The 24,188-nt window shown below is 41.4% G+C and overlaps 1 protein-coding gene across 12 annotated transcripts in view; it reads right to left on the minus strand.

Annotated features, from left to right (window-relative positions):
- LOC115166310 (dystroglycan-like) overlaps positions 1-17,921 on the minus strand; it is a 32,534-nt gene extending 14,613 nt beyond the window's left edge. The window contains exons 1-3 of one of the 12 annotated variants that reach the window (XM_029720206.1): positions 17,820-17,921; positions 15,831-15,900; positions 11,774-12,355 (exon numbers count right to left, since the gene is read on the minus strand). In XM_029720206.1, the coding sequence (XP_029576066.1) occupies positions 11,774-12,142 (369 nt within the window). In that variant the 5' untranslated portion in view covers positions 12,143-12,355; positions 15,831-15,900; positions 17,820-17,921. The other 11 variants (XM_029720204.1, XM_029720199.1, XM_029720201.1 and 8 more) reach the window with 11 other exon arrangements.
- Positions 17,922-24,188: the final 6,267 nt, after the last annotated feature.

A 24,188-nucleotide genomic window follows, 5' to 3' on the forward strand; every position in this document is an offset into this window, starting at 1 on the left:
TGAGAAAAAAAAAAGTTAACGTTGGACCCTGGTATGTTTCAAATGCAGCCACGGAGTTGTGACACACAGGCCATTTATTGTGCTTTGATTGACAAATGGCAAACTTGATTTGTTTATAAAAAGGTGTTGAAATGACTGAATAAAGTCAATCTCATATCCTTGCCATTCATAAATCATTCAACTTAGTTATACAGTGCATTCAGAAAGTATTCAGACCCCTTGACTTTTTCTACATTTTGTTATGTTACAACCTTATTCTAAAATGGGTTACATTTTTCTTTGCCCTCAATCTACACACAATAGCCCATAATGACAAAGCAAAAACAGGTTTTTAGAAATGTTGCAAATGTATAAAATGTATAAAAAACATATAACTGTAACGAGTGCGCTGAAAGTCGGAAAGCAAGTACAGGGAGTGAGTGTTTTAATAAATAAACAAAACAATGAACACAAAACGCAAACAACGCACCAACATGAAACAGAGTCAATAACACCTGAGGAAAGAACCAAGGGGAGAGACAGATATAGGGAAGGTAATCAAGGAGGTGATGGAGTCCAGGTGAGTGTCATGAGGCGCTGGTGCGCTTCACGATGGTGTGCGGGATAATCAGCAGCCTGATGATGCTACAAGCCTGGCACACCTGTATTTGGAGAGTTTCTCCCATTCTTCTCTGCAGATCCTCTCAAGCTCTGTCAGGTTTGAAGGGGAGTGTCGCTGCACAGCTATTTTCAGGTCTATCCAGAGATGTTCGTTCAGCTTCAATTCTGGGCTCTGGCTGGGCCACTCAAGGACATTCAGAGACTTGTCCCGAAGCCACTCCTGCGATGTCTTGGCTGTGTGCTTAGGGTCGTTGTCCTGTTGGAAGGTCCTGAGCGCTCTGGAGCAGGTTTTGCTTCCTTCATCTTTCCCTCGATCTTGACTAGTCTACCAGTCCCTGCCACTGAAAAAAATGCCCACAGCATGATGCTGCCACCACCATGCTTCACCATAGGGATGGTGCCAGGTTTCCTCCAGACATGACGCATGGCATTTCGGCCAAAGAGTTCAATCTTGGTTTCATCAGACCAGAGCATCTTGTTTATCATGGTTTGAGCATCTTTAGGTGACTTTTGGCAAACTCCAAGCGGGCTGTCATGTGCCTTGTACTGAGGAGTGGCTTCCGTCTGTCCACTCTACCATAAAGACCTGATTGGTGGAGTGCTGCATAGATGCTTGTCCTTCTGGAAGGGTCCTCCATCTCCACAGAGGAACTCTGGAGCTCTGTCATATTGACCATCGGGGTCTTGGTCACATCCCTGATGAAGGCACTTCTACCCGGATTGCAGTTTGGAAGGGCGGTCAGCTCTAGGAAGAGTCTTGGTGGGTCCAAACTTATTCCATTTAAGAATGATGGAGGCCACTGTATTCTTGGACCTTCAATGCTGCAGACATTTTTTGGTACCCTTCCACAGATCTGTGCTTTGACACAATATTGTCTCGGAGCTCTACGGACAATTCCTTCAACCTCATGGCTTTTGCTCTGACATGCACTGTCAACTGTGGGACCTTTATATAAACAGATGTGTCCCTTTTCAAATCATGTCCAATCAATTGAATTTACCACAGGTGGACTCCAACTTGCACAAACATTTCAAGGATGATCAATGGAAACAGGATACACCTGAACTCAATTTCGAGTCTCATAGCAACGGGTCTGAATACTTATGTAAATAAGGTATTTCTATTTTGTATTTTTATTAGGGATGCGTGATATATCGGTAAGCATATCGGAATAGGCCGATATTAGCAAAAAATGCCTACATCGGCATCAGCCCGATGTCTAGTTTAACGCTGATGTGCAAAACCGATGTCAAAGCTGACGTGCATACCCATATATAACATAGGTAGATGACGTAATGATGCCATGAACAATATAGCGCTGCACGTGAAACACAGCATTCCTAACCTAGCCTACAATGTCTGCTGTGTGGATCGAGCAGTCAACAAGTCGAGCAGTCATTTGAAAAAGTAAGAACATTTCAGCGAGACAACTCAAAGGCGAAATCCATTAAAGGCAAGAGAATGGGATTCATTGCCCTTGACAACTAACCGTTCTCTGTCGTGGATGATGTTGGCTTTCTCCGACTGGTCGAGCACCTTGAGCCCCGGTACACACTACCAAGTAGGCACTATTTTTCAGATGTAGCCCTACAGGAGTTACACAGTATTGTTGAAACACACATCCATGAGCTACTTGCTATGGGTGTCACTTAGGGCTGGGCGATATATCGATATAAAAAATATCGATATATATTTTAAATGTGATATGAAATTAGACCATTTCGCATATATCGATATAGTTCAAATTTGCGCTTTGATCCTTGCTCCAAGCAAGCTGCAGACCCGGAGCTCTCTGCGCTGCTCCCCGCGCCTCCTCTTTCATGCACAGAGGGGGGAGGGGCAGGAACAGACACTTCAACAAACATGGAGGAAGCAACAGCGTCTGCGGAGCGTTTTGAGGAGGAATTGGTTAGTAAAAGAAAAAGCATTGGCTCAGTAATTTGGAGATGGTTCGGATTCAAAGTATCAGATGAGCAACAAAATCACGTTATATGTAGGCAGTGCCATAAAAAAGTTACAGCCAGGGGTGGAAGCACTACAAATCTTTTTCACCACCTAAAACAGTGGCACAAACTGCAATACGAAGAGTGTGTGAAACTGCGCGCTGCAGAAGCCCCAGCCGCAAGCCGTCGACAACCCGAAAAAGCTCCAGCCCCGAAACAAAGCTCACTGCAAACTTCATTTTCCCGCAGTGTGCCTAATGTCTACCTCAAGACAGCATTACTGTTTATCAAAGTAAAAAAAGAGGGGGAAATGTTTATTGAGTTGATAGTCTGTTTCTTGTGCAACTGGTTGAGGCTGTTCAGATAAGAAATTGAGTTAACAAAAAGCAAATGGTAATCTCAGGCTGATGTTTAAAAAACATTTTCTCAAACTGAGCACTTTATTTTGTTCTTTATTTATATATAATTGCTGCCCTTACTAGGGTTTGTCATATTTTATTATTTTGTAATGTTCGTTATTTGCATCTGTGGATTTGTTAGAAAGGAGAAGAAATCTGTAATTTGATTTTAATAAGCCATTTAAAGTTGTCAAACTAAAAAAAAGTAGACTTTTCTCATAAATATATATAATATTTATTTCAGAAAAAGATAGCCTATAAAATAAATAGGCCTATTTTTGTTTAAGATATGTATTTTTTTAAATGTGCACCTTATGGAGCTTTGATTTCAAAAAAGGTTCTCCTGTTGTTATACAGTGTTTATGTTTACATGTTATTGTTATTTGAACAGCTGAGCATTTAATCTGAACCAGGTGAAGAGCCCTGTTTATTATTTATTCATTAGATTTTTCAACTGTTCACTGAAATAGCCGGTTTCAATAAAACTACTTGAGACATGTCATATCTGGCTTTGACTTTGGCTGAACATTTGCTCTCACTTTGCAGAAAAAATATCGGGATATATATCTTATATCGATATTCAGCCTAAATATATCGGGATATGACTTTTGGTCCATATCGCCCAGCCCTAGTGTCACTGCTATTAGCTTCACGACTGACATTTGGACCAGCGATGTCAGCCCCATGAGCATGCTGAGTCTGACAGCACAGTTGCATGCTTAAAAACGTGCTGGTTCTCATACCGCTGCTGCCATTTCAATGGCATTTGAGAACATGTTTGAAACTTGGAAATATGAACACACTCCTAGCTCCATTCGAACAACTGACTGGAGAAATAAACTAATCAACTGCGTCTGCAGCAGACGTGATACCCTCTGTCATGGCATTGAAACGCCTGCTCAACTAAACTGCCGACACAGACCTTTGGGGTTAACTTGTAAAAGTACTCTACTAGAGGCTGTGAACAAGCGATTCAGTGGCATTCTCTCTGAGCCTCTTTACTGTGTCGCCAACATGCTCTATGCTAGGTACAAGGAATGCTACTTCGATGCAGACAAGAAACAGGGTTTACGTGAAATGGAAACAGACACAGTGACAGTGAGCACTGAGGAAGAGAGGCCCTACGAACAGACAGAGCTGAAACTTCACTGCTTGACATGTATGATGAGATCCTGGTTGAGAATGAAACAACTGAACAATGAAACAGCAAAGCAAGCAAGTGAATGAAATAGGTTTGATTATGTTTTACTGGTAATGGGGACATACGTAAATGCCAACAAAATAACATTTTGGTCAGTGTGTGTGTGTGTGTGTGTGTGTGTGTGTGTGTGTGTGTGTGTGTGTGTGTGTGTGTGTGTGTGTGTGTGTGTTTAAACTATTTAACTGTACTAGAATGTTTAAGGCTGCTAAAAAATTTTATATTGGTTATCGGTATCGGGTTTTTTGGCAAGGAAAATATTGGATATTGGTATCGGCCGAAAGTTTCATATCGGTGCATCCCTAATTTTTATAGATTTGCTAAAAAATCTAAAAACCTGTTTTCGATTTGTCATTATGGGGTATTGTGTGTAGATTGATAAGGAAAAACATTTATTTAATAACTTTTAGAATAAGGCTGTAGCATAACAAAATGTGGAAAAAGTCAAGGGATCTGAATACTTTCCGAATGCACTGTATGTTCACGGTATCGCCACTGGAGAAAACTAAAGATCTTGTTTGTATTTTCGATATGAAGTCCATCAGGACTCTTTCAAGGCCCAGTGCAGTCAAAATAAAAAAATCCTGATTTAAACTCCTTTCCAATAAATATTGAAGGTCTTATTCTGGTGACATGATGATCAATGCTTGACTGCAGTTTGATAAAGAAAAATATTATCCATAATAATCTCATCATGTAGACTAGCCTCCCTGCACAGCCTACGCGCACCGTATCTGTGAGCTGTTGGTTACTCAAGACCAGAGTAGGCTTATTTGCTATTTAACGCAAACGTTTTGTGACAAAACTATCAGCAGAGTTGAAAATGCGATGGAAACATTTTTATTCGGTACATGAAAACGTAAACAAAAAGGTGCATTTTGTGCACTACGTCATCACATACTGATTTTTTATCTTCAAGTCAGTTTGGTGGAAACAAAAAATATATATTTTAGAATATTTGCATTAAAATCTGTCGCCAATGGATGGAAACCTAGCTATAGGTCACCCATATCTATTTCCCTTAACTTTCTCAAACATTTATACTTTTTTTTTTTTCTCTTTCTTTCCATAAAACGTCCTTAACTGAAGAGACAAAATATGTACACTATAAATCCCTACAGCTGCAGTTACACAACCGGACAACAAAAACCCTCAAGAAAGCCATTCTCAAATCCAGAACCCAGTCAAAACAAAACCATCAAAATCACAGCTCTGTACCCAGGTAAAACATTTTTTAGCCATAAGCACTCACTGAAATGGAACCGTTAGCCATATTCTCCTCAATTTCCTCCACCTTAACAGCAGACACACTAGGTCTACATGCTGCAGGAACTGTCAACAGCTCCTCAACAACGAGAAGTGACAAAACCGAGGGCCTCCCGAGAGGCGCAGCGGTCTAAGGTGCTAGAGGTGTCTCTACAGATCTGTGTTCGATCCCGGTCTGTATCACAACCGGCCGTGATCGGGAGTCCGATAGGGCGGCGCACAATTGGCCCAGTGTCGTCCGGGTTAGGGGAGGGTTTGGCCGTGGGGACTTTACTTGGCTCTAGCAACTCCTTGTGGCGGGCCGGGTACCTGCAGGCTGACCTCGGTCGTCAGTTGAACGCTGTTTCCTCTGACCCATTGGTGCACCTGGCTTATGGGTTAACCAGGCAGCTGTTAAGAAACGCGGTTTGGTGGGTCATGTTTCGGAGGATGCATGACTTGGCCTTCAACCTCCCGAGCCCGTTGGGGAGATGCAGCGATGAGACAAGATCGAAACTGGGGAGAAAAAGGGGGTAATATAAAAAAAAAGTGACAAAACCGGTGGATCTAGCTTTTCTGCCAGCTCCTGATTCTCATCACAAGACACAGCTTTGTCGCTGCCAAATCTGGATCCCTACAAATCAGCTGGGCTAGACAATCTGGTCCCTCTTTTTCTAAAATTATCCACCGAAATTGTTGCAATTACTAGCATGTTAAACCTCTTTTGTATCGTCTGAGATCCCCAAAGATTGGAAAGCTCCCTCTTCAAAGGGGGATACACTCTAGACCCAAACTGTTATAGACCTATATCCATCCTGCCCTACCTTTCTAAAAACTTTAAAAGCCAAGTAAAGAAACAGATCACCGACCATTTCAAATCCCACCGCACCTTCTCCACTATGCAATCTGGTTTCCGAGATGGTCATGGGTTCACCTCAGCCACGCTCAAGGTCCTAAACGATATCATAACCGCCACCGATAAAAGACAGTACTGTCCAGCCGCCTTCATCGACCTGGCCAAGGCTTTCGACTCTGTCAATCACCGCATTCTTATCGGCAGACTCAATAGCCTTGGTTTCTCAAATGACTGCCTCGCCTGGTTCACCAACTACTTCTCAGATAAGAGTTCAGTGTGTCAAATCGGAGGGCCTTTTGTCCGGACCTCTGGCAGTCTCTATGGGGGTGCCACAGGGTTCAATTCTCGGGCCGACTCTTTTCTCTGTATATATCAATGATGTCGCTCATGCTGCAGGTGATTCCCTGATCCACCTCTACGCAGACGACACCATTCTGTATACATCTGGCCCTTCTTTGGACACTAGGTTAACAAATCTCCAAACGAGCTTCAATGCCATTCAATCCCTCCTTCCGTGGCCTCCAACTGCTTTTAAATGCAAGTAAAACTAAATGCATGCTCTTCAACCGATTGCCCGCTCGCCCGACGAGCATCACTACTCTGGACGGTTCTGACTTAGAATATGTGGACAACTACAAATACCTATGTGTCTGGATAGACTGTAAACTCTCCTTCCAGACTCACATTAAGCATCTCCAATCCAAAATTAAATCTAGAATCAGCTTCCTATTTCGCAACAAAGCCTCCTTCACTCATGCTGCCAAACATACTCTCATAAAACTGACTATCCTACCGATCCTTGACTTTGGCGATGTCATTTACAAAATAGACTCCAACACTCTACTCAGCAAACTGGATGTAGTCTATCACAGTGCCATCTGTTTTGTCACCAAAGCCCCATATAGTACCCACCACTGCGACTTGTATGCTCTCGTTGGCTGGCCCTCGCTACATATTAGTCGCCAAACCCACTGGCTCCAGGTCATCTATAAGTCTTTGCTAGGTAAAGCCCCGCCTTATCTCAGATCACTGATCACCATAGCAACACCCACCCATAGCACGTGCTCCAGCAGGTATATTTCACTGGTCATCCCCAAAGCCAACACTTCCTTTGGCCGCCTTTCCTTCCAGTGCTCTGCTGCCAATGACTGGAACAAATTGCAAAAATCACTGAAGCTGGACACTTATATCTCCCTCTCTAACTTTAAGCATTAGCTGTCAGAGCAGCTTACCGATCACTGTACCTGAACACAGCCAATCTGTAAATAGCACACCCAACTACCTCATCCCCATATTGTTATTTATCTAATTGCTCTTTTGCACCCCAGTATTTCTACTTGCACATCATCATCTGCACATCTATCACTCCAGTGTTAATGCTAAATAGTAATTATTTTGCCTCTATGGCCTATTTATTGTCTTACCTCCCTAATCTTCTACATTTGCACACACTGTACATATATTTTTATATTGTGTTATTTACTGTACGTTTGTTTATGTGTAACTCTGTTGTTGTTTTTGTCACACTGCTTTGCTTTATCTTGGCCAGGTCGCAGTTGTAAATGAGAACTTGTTCTCAACTGGCCTACCTGGTTAAATAAAGATGAAAAAATAATAATAATAATTTTAAAAAAAAATAGCACACAGAGAAGTGTCAGCTAAATCAAAACCTGATGAACCTCCTCTACTGTGGCAAAGCACATGTCAGCTAATGGAACAAAGGACTCACTGACAAACTGACTTCAACAGATCACTTGGGGAAACCAACTAATTTCTCAGAACACAAATAGAGCCTAGCGTATCAGTGTCACTCAACCCAACAAAGAACGCCTCTCCTAAACTGACACATGAATCAACCTTCAGAGGGTACACTAGATATGATATCTCTGCCCAGGTCTCAGCTAGAGAGACAAGAACCACCTTTCTCACTGGGGAGAACCATTTCCTGGAAACCACTTTCGAGTATGACAAAGAAAGTCCCCACACAACTAATTATCCTTCCTATCTGGTTTCAAATCAGCACAACTCTGAACATCAGTAACTTCACAAACTGGGGACACCTCAAAACTCTCATTGAGAGCCTCATTAAGATGTTTCTAAAACATGGTTGGGGTCCACCTGTGGTAAATTCAATTGATTGGACATTAACTTGTTATGGATAGGGGGCAGTATTTTCACGGCCGGATAAAAAACGTACCCGATTTAATCTGGTTATTACTCCTGCCCAGAAACTAGAATATGCATATAATTAGTAGCTTTGGATAGAAAACACTCCAAAGTTTCTAAATCTGTTTGAATGGTGTCTGTGAGTATAACATAACTCAAATGGCAGGCCAAAACCTGAGAAGATTCTGTACAGGAAGTACCCTGTCTGACCATTTCTTGGCCTTCTTTGTCATCTCTATCCAAAACAAAGGATCTCTGCTGTAACGTGACACTTTCTAAGGCTCCCATAGGCTCTCAGAAGGCGCCAGAACGTTGAATGATGACTTTGCAGCCCATGGCTGAAAAACAGTAGCGCATTTGGTAAGTGGTCGATCTGAGAACAATGAGACGGGTGCGCGCGTGCACGTGAAGAGTCCATTTTAGATTATCAGTCTTTGAACAAAAACAACGATTCCCGGTCGGAATATTAGCGCTATTTTACGAGAAAAATCGCATAAAAATAGATTTTAAACAGCGTTTGACATGCTTCGAAGTACGGTAATGGAATATTTTGAATTTTTTTGTCACGATATGCGTCCCCCTTCAGATAGTGTCTTGAACGCAATGCCGCTATTTGGATATAACAATGGATTATTTGGAACCAAACCAACATTTGTTGTTGAAGTAGAAGTCCTGGGTGTGCATTCTGACGAAGAACAGCAAAGGTAATCCAATTTTTCTTATAGTAAATCTGAGTTTGGTGAGTACCAAACTTGGTGGGTGTCAAAATAGCTAGCCGTGATGGCGAGCTATCTACTCAGAATATTGCAAAATGTGCTTTCACCGAAAAGCTATTTTAAAATCGGACACCGCGATTGCATAAAGGAGTTCTGTATCTATAATTCTTAAAATAATTGTTATGTTTTTTGTGAACGTTTATCGTGAGTAATTTAGTAAATTCACCGGAAGTGTTCGGTGGGTATGCTAGTTCTGAACGTCACATGCTAATGTAAAAAGCTGTTTTTTGATATAAATATGAACTTGATTGAACAAAACATGCATGTATTGTATAACATAATATCCTAGGAGTGTCATCTGATGAAGATCATCAAAGATTAGTGCTGCATTTAGCTGTGGTTTTGTTTTTTGTGACATTGTATGCTAGCTTGAAAAATGGGTGTCTGATTATTTCTGGCTGGGTACTCTCCTGACATAATCTAATGTTTTGTTTTCGTTGTAAAGCCTTTTTGAAATCGGACAGTGTGGTTAGATAAAGGAGAGTCTTGTCTTTAAAATGCTGTAAAATAGTCATATGTTTGAAAAATGGAAGTTTTCGGATTTTCGAGGAGTTTGTATTTCGCGCCACGCCCAATCATTGGATATTGGAGCGGTGTTCCGCTAGCAGAACGTCTAGATGTAAGAGGTTAACTGGAAAGGCACACACCTATCTAGATAAGGTCCCGCAGATGTCAGTGCAAAAACAAAAGCCGAGGTAGAAGGAAATGTCCGTAGAGTTCCGAGACAGGATTGTGTCAAGGCACAGATCTTGGGAAGGATACCAAAATAATTCTGCAGCATTGAAGGTCCTCAAGAACACAGCGGCCTCCATCATTCTTAAATGGAAGAAGTTTGGAACCACCAAGACTCTTCCTAGAACTGGCAGCCCGGCCAAACTGAACAATCGGGGGTGAAGGGCCTTGGTCAGGGAGGTGACCTAGAACCCGATGGTCACTGTGAAGGAGCTCCAGAGTTCCTCCGTGGAGATGAGAAAACCTTACAGAAGGACAACCATCTCTGCAGCACTCCACCAATCAGGCCATTATGGTAGAGTAGCCAGACGGAAACCACTCCTCAGTAAAAGGCACATGACAGCCCACTTGGTGTTTCCAAAAGGCACCTAAAGGACTCTCAGAGCATGAGAAACAAGTTTCTCTGGTCTGATACCAAGATTGAACTCTTTGGCCTGAATGCCAAGCTTCCCTAAGGTGAAACATGGTGGTGGCAGCATCATGCTGTGGTGATGGTTTTCAGCGGCAGGGACTGGGAGACTAGGCAGGATCGAGGGAAAGATGAACAGAGTAAAGTACAGAAAGATCCTTGATGTAAACCTGCCGCTGCCAGAGAGCTCAGGACCTCAGACTGGGGTTCACCTTCTAACAGGACACGACCCTAAGCACACAGCCAAGACAACCAGGAGTGTGGAAAAGGTGAAAGGGGTCTGAATGCTTAACCTTGTTTATTTGATGATGTTAAAAATGTTTAAGTTAGAATTGGGGCTGAAATAGTGGAGGCAGTGCTCCTGTTGTCTTTGTCCTGACTTGTGGTAACGCCGTGGTTCTAAATCAGTAGTTGTTAGGTAAACTATCAAATATTAGCTTGCTTGACCATGTTGCAGGTCATATAAACTGTTTGTTACTTGCAATATTTACTTTGTGGACATCACCGGACAGACATTGCTCTCTGGTTATTAATGAAACAAACGTATGTGTAGTTGAATTTATTCCGCCAGTGTGTGACTGTTGTCTTTTTGTTGTCACGGCCTTATTGTATGTCACGCTGGCGTATGAACTAATGGGTTATAGAGCAAACAACACAATTATCACAACATAGGTTGTAATATGGATTTTTTACTTGGCTTCTTCTGTGATTTTCCCTAGCACCGCTACTGGTCCAGCTCTGTCTCTCTTGACCTTGGTCGGCCAGTCCAAGAGGATTACTATTGTTCAGACGGTGACGAAACATAAATACGTACAAAAAAGGAAAAATACAAAAAGGCATGCCCAAACTAAAGACTCAAAAAACGAACTAAATGCCTAATGGCCATGAAATGGCTTGCAAACTGGGTCACTGACTGACAACCACGTTAAAATGGCGGAAAGGGAAATACCTAGTCAGTTGTACAACTGAATGCCTTCAACTGAAATGTGACCTGTGCTTAAAAGGGACACTTTGGGATTTTGGCAATTATCTACTTCCCCAGAGTCAGATGAACTCGTGGATACCATTTTTATGTCTCTGTGTCCAGTATGAAGGAAGTTAGAGGTAGTTTCACGAGCCAATGCTAACTAGCATTAGCGTGTAGCAACTTCCTTCAAACTGCACGCATACACATAAAAATTCTATCCACAAGTTCATCGGACTCTGGCGAAGTAGATAAAGGGCCTCATTGCCAAAATCCTGAAGTATCCCTTTAATCAAACCTTGGCAACCCCCGGACCCAGCTGCTGCCACCTGGGATCAAGTGTGGAAGTGTTACCTAGATAGTGTGTTGCCTACCTGTGTGCGAACACTACACTACCTACTACATAACAATAGCACCTCTAGTAATTTAATAGGAACGTCTTAGTAATTCTATTTGGTAGTAACATCCTACTCATGAGTGCTTACCTGAACATTACAACTGCCATTCGTCAACCTGGGTGGAATCCTCAACTGGAACCCCTGGCCCACCACCGCTGAAGAGTCTGGGATGCCTACAGGAGCCACCTCTGTGACCGCAGCCAGGGATTCTGGGATACCCATGGAAGGTCCCTCTGTGACAGAGGCTGCAGCATTCAAGTCGGAGAGGACAGAGGAGTGCATGGATGCTTCCAGGTCCACCAACACCATCTCCCCCAGGCCCTCCACTACCGGTCCCCCAGGTACAGTGCCCTGGACCAGAGCCACCAGGACACCCAGCACCAGGGGGATAGTTCTGCCTGGAGGCCTGGTTCTCCCGACACCTCCACAGTCCCAGCCTCTCTGTTTACAGTGCATAGTGGTAGGCCTATGTGTTCCCCACCTCCTCTCTTAGGACTATTTCAGGGCCACATGCACTGGAAGTCAAAGTGATGGTGGGTTATTATTTCTGGGTGTTTAATGTCTTTGTTGATAATTAATGAGGTTTTATTTTGTGTTTCCTTTGTTGTTTTCCTCTATTATCCATGAAGAGTCCGTGGCAGGTAGTTAGTCAGCCATGTTAGTCAGCCACTGCAAAGAAAGAGAATCAACTCATGTAAGAATCTGATAGTTTTTTAAATTAATAAACTCATCAAGCATTATTTGCCTTCAAAAGACCTCTCATGCGTGACCTTTTTCAACTGTATAATAACAAAGAAAATATTCAGCAGATATTCAGGGTTTCGTTTTACAGATTTTTTAGAGAGTAAGAAAGAAACTTTTGCCAACAATATTTCAATGCAATGGCCCATGAATGTATCAATGACAACAAAACAAACGACGGGCAAAACTGAGAGCTAAAACATATTTACGAGTATATTTACATATGTACAAGTTTGTTTTTGCCTTTGTCACAGTAATGATAAACTAGCAATCTAATGGGAGGTCTGACTAAATGAACAAGCAGAATCTAAAACAATAGATTAAGTACAAGCAAGTGTGAAAAAAATACAGAAGACCAAGCAAAAAGTAGTATTACGATACTGACTGAGAAAATCGAAACATTTCAAGTGCCATAATCATTTGGTAAGAGGGTATGTTGATCTCCCACTGATCTCCTCTTTGCATGTCATGGAGTTTTTAGAATAGCAGTTCTCGTGAAACGGCAGACAGAGTCATAGGTCATTTGTCTTGGTTGTAAGTTTTAATTAGGTGCCCTGGGGGTGGGAATTAGAGCCTCGACTGTGCCAACCCCAATCCTGTAGTGCTGAGACAGGCAGCCCAGGGTCGGCCAATCGCCTGGAATCCTAATGCTAAGCAAGCTAGGCTGTGACGTCAGCTCATCAGAACTATAACAAACCATCTTTAGGAGGAAAATTTGCATAGAAAAGAGCATTTACATGGCCTATTGGGGAAAAGTAAACCTACTCTTTACAACTCTGACAGCTGTTATTGCCTGGTTGCTAATTAAAGGAGAAAGTTCAGCACCAGAGACATATATATATATATATATACATATACACATATATATATATATATATATATACATATACACATATATATACACATATATACATATATATATATATATATACATACATATATATACATATACACATATATATATATTATATCTATTAGATCCAATATTCATTGTCCCTTCATAAAAGGAAACTGATGAGGATTAGGATACAATGCATCTAAGCATTTTCTCCCCCTTTTAAAACACCTGTCAACATCATTCAGTTTCTATAAAGAAATTAAAAGAGATCCCTGGTCTGTTGACCCCTTCTCCGCCAGCCCGGCCAACGCTGCTCAGAGGCCAAACGCTGTCATCACATTGCTGTCGCTATCAGACGCGATCGATGGCAGAACCTCAACTTAGATGCAAAGGCAGCAAATCATCTAAAATTAGGGCTAAGTGCTTTCCAAGGGAGCCTTCACTCATAGTGATTCAGTCTACAGTCAAAGATGAGAGCCGATCATTTGAGCATGGAATGAAAAGTTTAACGTTTTCGTGCTTTTATTTATTCAATATATCATACCTTTAATCTCAGTCGGGCACCATCTCTTACTTCTACACTTTTTGATGGATGTATATCTTTACAGAGGTAAGTAGAGATGGATATCTTTACAGAGGTAGATAGAGATGGATATCTTTACAGAGGTAGATAGAGATGGATATCTTTACAGAGGTAGATAGAGATGGATATCTTTACAGAGGTAGATAGAGATGGATATCTTTACAGAGGTAGATAGAGATGGATATCTTTACAGAGGTAGATAGAGATGGATATCTTTACAGAGGTAGATAGAGATGGATATCTTTACAGAGGTAGATAGAGATGGATATCTTTACAGAGGTAGATAGAGATGGATATCTTTACAGAGGTAGATAGAGATGGATATCTTTACAGAGGTAGATAGACCATTACCAGCAGCAAGCACTAGTGTTTTTGCCATAGAATGGGATTGTTATGACTAGATCACCAGCTGGGTAAACTGGAAAGTTAAATTAAGCCCCATCCACAGGGTTCCTTCGATCTGCACTATCCTGCAGCTAATCTGCCTTGCTGGATGCAGACACAACACCATCTCAAATGCATGGCTTACTCAAAAATGTACCGCTACAAGGCAAGGATACATTTGTTGATGAAGCATAATTTGAAGCAATTGGCAAGTTCTTAAATGTCTATTAGACTGAGTTGTCAGTCATCTGCTTTTCAACTTGAGAAGATTGTTAACCATTTGTTTGACCAGTAGATGGCTTGTTTTTTTGGCCCACCGATGCCTTACTCCTTAACCATGTTGAGACATGCAGAAGTAGGCTACAGATCCCAATCAAACCATCAGAAATGATTCTAATCTGCACTCTCCCGATACACTCCCCGCATGAGGCTCTCTCCTCTCTTCTGCTAGGAGCCCCTGACTCAGAGCAGTCTGAATAGAAACACAGTAGTCATGCTTTCTATAGGTTTCTAAAGTTGCCTCCTTGAAAGAGACAAGGCCAAGCTGGCAAACTGGTAGGGCCTACATTCGAAGAGGCTGTTAATTTAAAAAAAAAAAAAAAAAAAAAAAACAGGCCTAGGCCTACATTATGGACTGTTAGACTCAATCATCCAATTCACTTCCCTTTACTTAAAATGTAAGAGCACAAACAAGTAAAACACGCCTGCCATTTTTACATAAAAGTGTTTCTATTTTGTTTAGCTAATACACCTTGCAATGCTCTACATGCAAAAAGCTCTTTGTGCCACAGTATGCATCAAAGCGAGCGCTCTAGTCATTGTGGCCTAGATTCTATCATGTTCCCATTTCCTGAACATGATTCAATCATGTGTTCAAACTAAGGATGGATTTCAAAGCTCATTTCCTAAACAAGCAAGAAAAGTATTTTATGTGTTGCTGTTCGCACCATACGTAACTACAGTGCAATAGCAAGGAGGAATATGATGCAATCAAAACAAACACAAAAGCAGTGAATTTCATAAGGAGTCAGACGTGTTACACCAAATTGTAAAGACTTGAGTAGATTTTAACTCGTGTCTATTGTGTCTGTCTGTTCTCCTAAAACAAGTGCATCTCTTTTCAGCCTATATCCAACAGCCATTCCTGAGAACATAGATCATTGACATAGGCCCTAGTTGGAAGCCTCAGTTAGAAGCCTCAGTTAGGCCATCTGTTAAACAGCAGGGGCTTTAAATTCAACACCTTCACTATAGAGTAACACACATCCTCCAACTAATAGGCCTTGATGATATAGGCCTAAGAAAGAACGTCCTCTGGAAGCTTTATAAAATTGATACTTCGAAGATTTCAAGTTTGGCAAAGTTGCAATCAGGGAAAGTTGTAATCTTGAGAAGGTTTGTCAGTCGCCTAAATCACAACCAAACTGTGAATATAGAGCCTCATACAATAACATAAAACAAAGGGTTCAAACTAAAAACACGTTTTTTTTAATCATTTGAATAAGGCCTTGGGGCTGCGCAAATAATCATGTTAGGCCTTCAATGTCTTGTGTAAGGTAAAGCAAATGTTATTACCATGCCAATGATTTCCTACCTACTGTATATTTGCAGTCAGAATAGTGTAGCTCTGTTCATCCTCATATAGACAGTGTCTGCTCCATACAGTTCCTACCAAGGAAGAAGAGTTTACATTCAATTCTATGCTTCATTCCCCTTTACAATTATTTGCCTGTTATATGACCTGTACATTGGGAAATAATTTAAAACAATAAAAATAATTGGGCCTCAAATGCAGTGGCATTAAGAGCAAATTGAATTGACATATCCCACATCCACCAAAGCAGCCATTGGATAACACAGATGTACACAAATGTACATCTGAATATTAAATATTTCCACTAGACAAGTTTGCCTTGCAATCTCAGATGACTGGATGTTCCCAATCCCTCTCTATGAAGTTAACCAGTCAGACCCCAACCATTGAACAACTAGCTAGTTGCAAGTAATTTAGCTAGTTAGTAGTAAGTAGGCTTATCAATGTTGACCTTGACATAGGGGGTAGGTAAGCTACCTTTAAAAGAGGTGAAAGTAAACTAATATTGCTGCGAAATCCAAGCAGCAGTGTCATGCGATTCAAATTGTAAGACAATATAGCCAATAAAACAGAGTTAGAGAGAACTCAACTGATTTAGCTAGCTACTTGAGCTGATCAGGGGCATGAATCCAAACGGTTGAAAAACGTTCAACTAAAACGAGAGATTCTACTGGACAAATTAGCGTAAATCCCTCCCCGTTTCGTTCCGTTTATGAAGCGTTTGGCAACAGAATTGCCGTAATGAATACATCCCAGGTCTGAAAGCCAAACGGTTAGCTGCAGGGTGAGACAATGTAGCTAACTAGTCCTACATTTAATATCTAGCTAGCTAAACGAGTCTAGGTCAAATAAATAAAGCCCCCCCGCTATGCAAAATATGCGCGCTAAAAATAAGTAGCCAACGTTACTTAAATAAGTATATATTCATATAGCTAGCAATAACCCTATATTCACAGAACTGGCAAACAGCTAACATAGCTACAAAATTAGGCCATGTTAGTAGAATAAGTTATTTAACATTGAATTCTCGAAATAGTCCAGATACACAAATAATAAGTATCTGTCATTACAAAGGAGGGCCCTGCTTGCCCCGATTCGCGTCAACTGTTCGCAAGCTACACATTGCTAACTAGCTAGCTTCCTTTTTAGACTTCAACATTATAACGTTAGCTAGCTAAACACTTGCAAAACGTCAATCGTTTATCGGTGAAAAATGCATTTTCGAACATGAAAGGATTGTTTTGGTAGCAAAGATTTGTAATAAAGGATTTGTAATAAAGGATTAGGATAATAATTCCAAGCAGACAACAGCGCTCAAGCGAGAGATGCACCTGTTATACGCAGAAAAAGGCTCACTCTTTTAGCCAGCTAGTCGTGTGCTCGACCTAGGTAGGCTCAAGCTACACTAAAACCCTATCTTGCCCAAAGTAGTTAGCTAACTAGGTTAGTTATGAAATCGATGTAGACAATCAATTCAATGCAAAATACGAACGTGTGGCCTATTTTCTTCCGTTTCCATCCATTATTTGAAGATGTTGACGAGAAACGAAGTATGACCACTGATGTTAACCTTCCGTTGAGAAGATGCAGTCTAATCGAGGAGTGTGCTAGCTAAGTTAGTCTTTAGAATGGATGGTAATGAAAGAGACTAATCATTTAGGAAATAACGTTAAATATGACACTGCTGAATGATACAACTGATTCATTTTGTTTATTTTGTGAAATAGCTACCTATACTATTGAGAGATGCAGAAGATGAAACCCCAAACTGACCTTGTTATTTTTGGTAAGACATTCCTCTTTTCTCTCTTTCACTTTCTCATCTGTATGAAAATAAAACCATCTCAAAAGCCTACATATCCATCGTTTAAACGTATTGGGTGTCACAAGAAATAAAGGCAAATTGGTAGGTCAAACCTGAAAAGTCACCGCTATCCTGCTTAGTTGTCAAGGTATTTTTAAACATCGTAGCATAGTCAGCTGAAAAGGTTACCACTGTGCAAGTCTCCTCCCCACCGCTGCTCTGCTCTTCCATCATTTTCGGATCTTCAGGTTGTGGCCATCATTTTTCTGCTTGTACATGACTCCTCCCCTTTTCAGATTCGCACCCTCATTTGTTTTTGACAGGGCCCAGGTAAAATGGGCCATAAATGCATCTACACTGAACAAAAATATAAACGCAACATGTGCAGTGTTAGTCCCATGTTTCATGAGCTGAAGTAAAAGATCCCAGAAATGTTTCATACACACAGGAAGCGTATTTCTCTCACATTTGTTTACATCCCTGTTAGTGAGCATTTTTCCTTTGCCCAAATAATCCATCCACCTGACAGGTGTGGCATATCAAGAAGATGATTAAACAGCATGATGATTACACAGGTGCACCTTGTGCTGGGGACAATAAAAGGCCACTCTAAAATGTGCAGTTTTGTCACAACACAATGCCACAGATGTCCCAAGTCTCGAGGGAACATGGATGCTTACTGCAGGACTGTCCACCAGAGCTGTTACCAGAGAATTTAATGTTAATTTCTGTACCATAAGCCGCCTCAAATGTCATTTTTGAGAATTTTGGCAGTATGTCCAACCGGCCTCACAAACGCAGACCACGTGTAATCCCGCCAGCCTCCACATCCTCCACATCTGGCTTCTTCACCTTCGGGATCGTCTGAGACCAGCCACCCAGACAGCTGATGAAACTGTTTACACAACCAAATAATTTCTGCACAAACTGTCAGAAACCGTCTCAGGGAAGCTCTTTACGTCGCCCTTTACCAGGGTCTTGACCTGACTGCAGTTCGGCGTCATAACCGCCTTCAGTGGGAAAATGCTTACCTTCGATGGCCACTGGCATGCTGGAGAAGTGTGCTCTTCACGGATGAATCCTGGTTTCAAATGTACCGGCCAGATGGCAGATAGCGTGTGTGGGTGAGCGGTTTGCTGATTTCAACGTTATGAACAGAGTGTCCCGTGGTGGCGGTGGGGTTGTGGTATGGGCAGACACAAGCTACCGACAACGAACACAATTGCATTAGATCAATGGCAAAATTCTGAGGCCCATTGTTGTCACATTCATCCGCTGCCATCACCTCATGTTTCAGCATGATAATACATGGCCCCATGTCGCAAGGATCTGCACACAATCCTGGAAGCTGAAAATGTCCCAGTTCTTCCATGGCCTGCATACTCACCAGACATGTCACCCATTGAAGATGTTTGGGGTGCTCTGGATCGTGTACCACAGAGTGTTCCAGTTCCAGCCAATAACCAGCAACTTCGCACAGCCATTGAAGAGGAGTGGGACAACATTCCACAGGCCACAATCAACAGCCAGATCAACTCTATGCGAAGGAGATGTGTTGTGCTGCTTGAGGCAAGTGGTGGTCACACCAGATACTGACTGGTTTTCTGATCCACCATGCCCCTAATTTAAAAAGGTGTCTGTGACCAACAGATGCATATCTGTATTCCCATTCGTGTGAAATTCATAGATTAGTGCCTAATTCATTTATTTCAATTGACTGATTTCCTTATATGAACTTTGCATTGTGCGGTTATTTTTTTTTCAGTGTACTTGAAAGTTAAAAAATAATCCTCAACCTTCTAAGGAACAACCCACAGACACAGACAAGATTTCAACGTCTATTCCACATTGGTTCAACGTCATTTCATGTGTGCCCAGTGGGAAGGTGGTAATTGTTTTTGCAACACTATAGTTTGAGAAGAAGATATGAGCTGATACAACATTTAGCCAACATTATTTGATACAAAACCCTCTTCAGATTATTTTTGATGAATATGTAATTATGATACATCTATAAATCTTACATATGTAAGGGAGCCAAGTTCATAATTTTATTTTGCATACAGAACACATAGCCTAGCCTACAGTCTATGGATGTTTTGTAAGATCATTCAATGATGGCATTTTAACCATAGTCGTTATCATCATATAACATACCAAATACTGTTTTTATTTGTATGTTATATTCAAATGTGATTGGGAATGATTGCACAAGGACTTTGTACTTCCACCTAATAAGAGGTGCACTTCTACTTAAATTAACCTGAACAATCCTTGAGTGGAACACTTTCCCTACTAAATAGTTGAAGACGAATAAGGCAAAAATGAAAGCTATTGTTGGACCCCTGCACTCCATTCACACTTTTAATTTAATAATGAAGATTGAAAAATCCCTTTCCATGTGCCTTTTTACCTCACATAAAAATGTGATCTCTGATGAAGTGCCGGTGGAAAATGAATTATCTAATGTTATATTCAAAGTTGAAGGGTATAGGTTACTTAAAGATATTAATATATATCATGAATCCATAAACAAATGCACTCAAGAAGCGATCTATTTATGGTTGGTGATTCGTTGGTTGAAATGTACTGCTTGTCATCAAACAGCCTGTCAGTCATGATCATCCGTTCCTCTGAAAAAAAACTATAGAAAGAGAAACAAGTTGACTATTACGTCCGAAGGTTTATGTCTGTCTTGCTGTTATTGGCAAATAAGATTAGGAAATATTTACAAGGGGAGTGGTACAGATTTTTCGTTTGTGCAAAATGCATTGGCTATTTCTTTTTAGTTCATTTTTGGGCAGTGCCTATGGCCAGTGCCTTGTCTTTTCATTTATTATGCAAACATTCCATTGTGCCTTCCCAATAGGTGTTTCCTATAAACCTCACCACAAAACACACTTGTTAATTGATCTGCAGGATCCTCCTGGGTTAGTGGAAGAAAAAGTCTCAGATGTCCAGATGAAGTCATATTCACTATCAGGACATTGATTTATCTGTATCTCAATATGTACAATAACATAAAAGGCAGTTATTGGCTGAGTGAACACCTAGCTGGAAGATCAGAAGGTTCAAATACAATGTGGATGTTGAAAATTTAAAGGGCCAAAGCCAAACCATACATGCGGTGCACATTGACTTTCCAAGTCAACAGAAAAGTAAGCTCATAGTAGTGCACTAAACAACATGGTACAACAATATCTCAATATGCTTCCTGAATATTTGAGCAATTGCACAATTGTCTGTGATGAGACTTCTCTGTTTTATCAAGCCATTCTGGGAAAAGGGAAAGGTGCCTATTCTGGCTCTGTAGTTGGTCAGGGCTTGTCAAACAGACATGGGAAACGTTGTCTTATTAGCCAGGAATAATGCTATTGATTGTTCTGTCAAGTGGGACATCACTTGCTAGTAAGACACTCATTCATTGATCAGTGCAGCAATTCCTCGGGAGCAAGGTTCAGTTAGTCCGTTTTGTCAGATGGCAGATGTTTTCATGCTGGTCGATCCTTGCCCTTAGAGTGCCGGTTTGGTTTTACTGTCAAATCAACATCCAGTAACACTTGTCATTTATTAATAGTACATACTGTACAGTACCTTACTTATAAACAGGTTATGAATGACTTATTCATAAAATTATTGCCCATTATTCTCTATTTATGGTTGCTCTCACTCCTTTCTATTTTTGCCCCCGCACTACATCATTAAAAAAAATGTGACCATACCATCTTTATTTAATAGAGTTCATTCTTAAGAACAATAACATATTTATTTGTAAATCAGTGCTTCTGGTCCCAAGGCAGGCTCTGGATCCGGAAGCAAGTTCTTGGCTTTCTCCTTAACACTGATCCTTACTGATCCTCACCAGCCTCTTACAGATCCTGTCTGACAATGATGACATCACTTCTCATCTCTTTCATTCTTTCCTCCATCCTCCTACAACACCTGCACAACCGCTTCTTTTCCATCAGCAGGGTCTCAGGGCCAGGTTGGCCCTCCTGGCCTCCAGGTCTGCTCAAGGCAGGATACGCAGAAGCTGTAGCTACAGGAGAGGATTATGGTCCCTGACGATGTCAGCAGATGGGGCGGGTTAGATGGGGCCGCAGGCAACATCCTCTCTGCTGGACAACTCAATGGGGGGGGGGGGGGTGCAGTCAGTCAGCTGTTTGGACCTCCCAACACACAACACTCTCTGTCTCCAAACACCTGGACCAAACTCTCTGAGTAGACTTTCTGACCGCGCCAAACATGTCTTCAACCAGACTGCTAAAAATGGTTGACCTCAAGACACATCCTTTAGAAACACTATAATTATATATTTGTCTGTGTCCTTTTTTATATGGGGTGGTTCCAGATAAAGATAATTAAAGTTATTGGCTCAGAAGGGCCCTTTTGAGTTGATGTGAGTGGCTGGTTATATTATCCAACACATTAATATGTTTTTAAATAGGACATAGGCTCCTTTGGGATTGCCGCATGAAAGAGGGAGGGAAAGTTTGGAGGCATAATGACAGCTCGCAGACACATCCTCAAGCTATGACAGCAATAACCAATTTTCATCACACACACTGCCTAGCAAAAAGACCTTGAAAATAGGCAAATGCCATAATGACAATATTCTAGGCTGTAAACAGTAATTATCTGTTTTTCCAGAATGGCTTGTTAAAACAGAGAAGTCTCTTCACAGACCATTGTGCAATTGCTCAAATATTCAGGAAGCATATTGTAATTCCAGTCGGAATCCACGCTTCAAGATCGTTTTGATCACGTGGACTGGGAAATGCTCCGGGCAGCCTCAGAGAATAACATTGATTTATACGCTGACTCTGTGAGTGAGTTTATAAGGAAGTGCATTGGAAATGTTGTACACACTGTGACTATTAAAACCTACCCTAACCTGAAACCGTGGATAGATGGCTGCATTCGCGGAAAACTGAAAGCGCGAACCATCGCATTTAACCATGGAAAGGTAACTGGGAATATGGCCGAATATAAACAGTGTAGTTGTTCCCTCAACAAGGCAATCAAACAAGCAAAATGTCGATAAAGGGGGCAAAGTGGAGTCGCAATTCAACGGCTCAGACACGAGATGTACACTACCGTTCAAAAGTTTGGAGTCACTTAGAAATGTCCTTGTTTTTGAAAGAAAAGTACACACGTCCTCAACTGGCAGCTTCATTAAATTGTACCCGCAAAACACCAGTCTCAACATCAACAGTGAAGAGGCGACTCCGGGATGCTGGCCTTCTAGGCAGAGTTGCAAAGAAAAAAACATATCTCAGACTGGCCAATAAAAGATTAAGATGGGCAAAAGAACATTGACGCTGGACAGAGGAACTCTGCATAGAAGGCTTCTGTTTCTCAAACTAGACACTAATGTACTTGTCCTCTTGCTCAATTGTGCACCAGGGCCTCCCACTCCTCTTTCTATTCTGGTTAGAGCCAGTTTGCGCTGTTCTGTGAAGGGAGTAGTACACAGCGTTGTACGAGATCTTCAGTTTCTTGCCAATTTTTCACATGGAATAGCCTTCCTGTCTCAGAACAAGAATGGACTGATGAGTTTCACAAGAAAGTTATTTGTTTCTGGCCATTTTGAGCCTGTAATCGAACCCACAACTGCTGATGCTCCAGATACTAACTAGTCTGAAGAAGGCCAGTTTTATTGCTTCTTTAATCAGGACAACAGATTTCAGCTGTGTTAACATAATTGCAAAAGGGTTTTCTAATAATCAATTATCCTTTTAAAATTATAAACTTGGGTTAGCTAACACAACGTGCCATTGGAACACAGGAGTGATGGTTGCTGATAATGTGCCTCTGTACGCCTATGTAGATGTTCCATAAAAAATCTGCCGTTTCCAGCTACAATAGTCATTGACAATATTAACAATATCTACACTGTATTTTTGATCAATGTTATGTTATTTCAATGGACAAAAAAACGTGGTTTTCTTTCAAAAACAAGGACATTTCTAAGTGAATCTAAACTTTCTAACGGTAGTGTATGTCGCAGGGTCTACAGGCAATTACGGACTACAAAAAGAACCAGCCACGTCAGAGACACCGATGTCTTGATTCCAGACAAACTAAACCCCTTCTTTTCCCGCTTTCAGGATAATACAGTGCCACCGACGTGGCCCGCTACCAAGGACTGTGGGCCCCCCTCTCCTTCTCTGTGGCAGACGTGAGTAAGACATTTAAACGTGTTAACCCTCGCAAGGCTGCTGGCCCAGACGGCATTCCTAACTGCGTCCTCAGAGCATGCGCAGACGAGCTAGCTGGTGTGTTTATGGATATATTCAATTGTTCCCTATCCCAGTCTGCTGTCCCCACATGCTTCAAGATGGCCACCATTGTTCCTGTACCCAAGAAGGCAAAGGTAAGTGAACTAAATGACTCACATCTGTCATCATGAAGTGCTTTGAGAGACTAGTTAACTTTTTAGTGACGGGGCAGTATTCGGAAATTCGGATGAATGACGTGCCCAAATTAAACTGCCTACTACTCGGGCTCAGAACGTAGGATATGCATATTATAAGTCGATTTGGATAGAAAACAGTC

Source organism: Salmo trutta, chromosome 28, assembly GCF_901001165.1.
Source record: "Salmo trutta chromosome 28, fSalTru1.1, whole genome shotgun sequence".
Lineage (NCBI taxonomy): Eukaryota > Metazoa > Chordata > Actinopteri > Salmoniformes > Salmonidae > Salmo > Salmo trutta.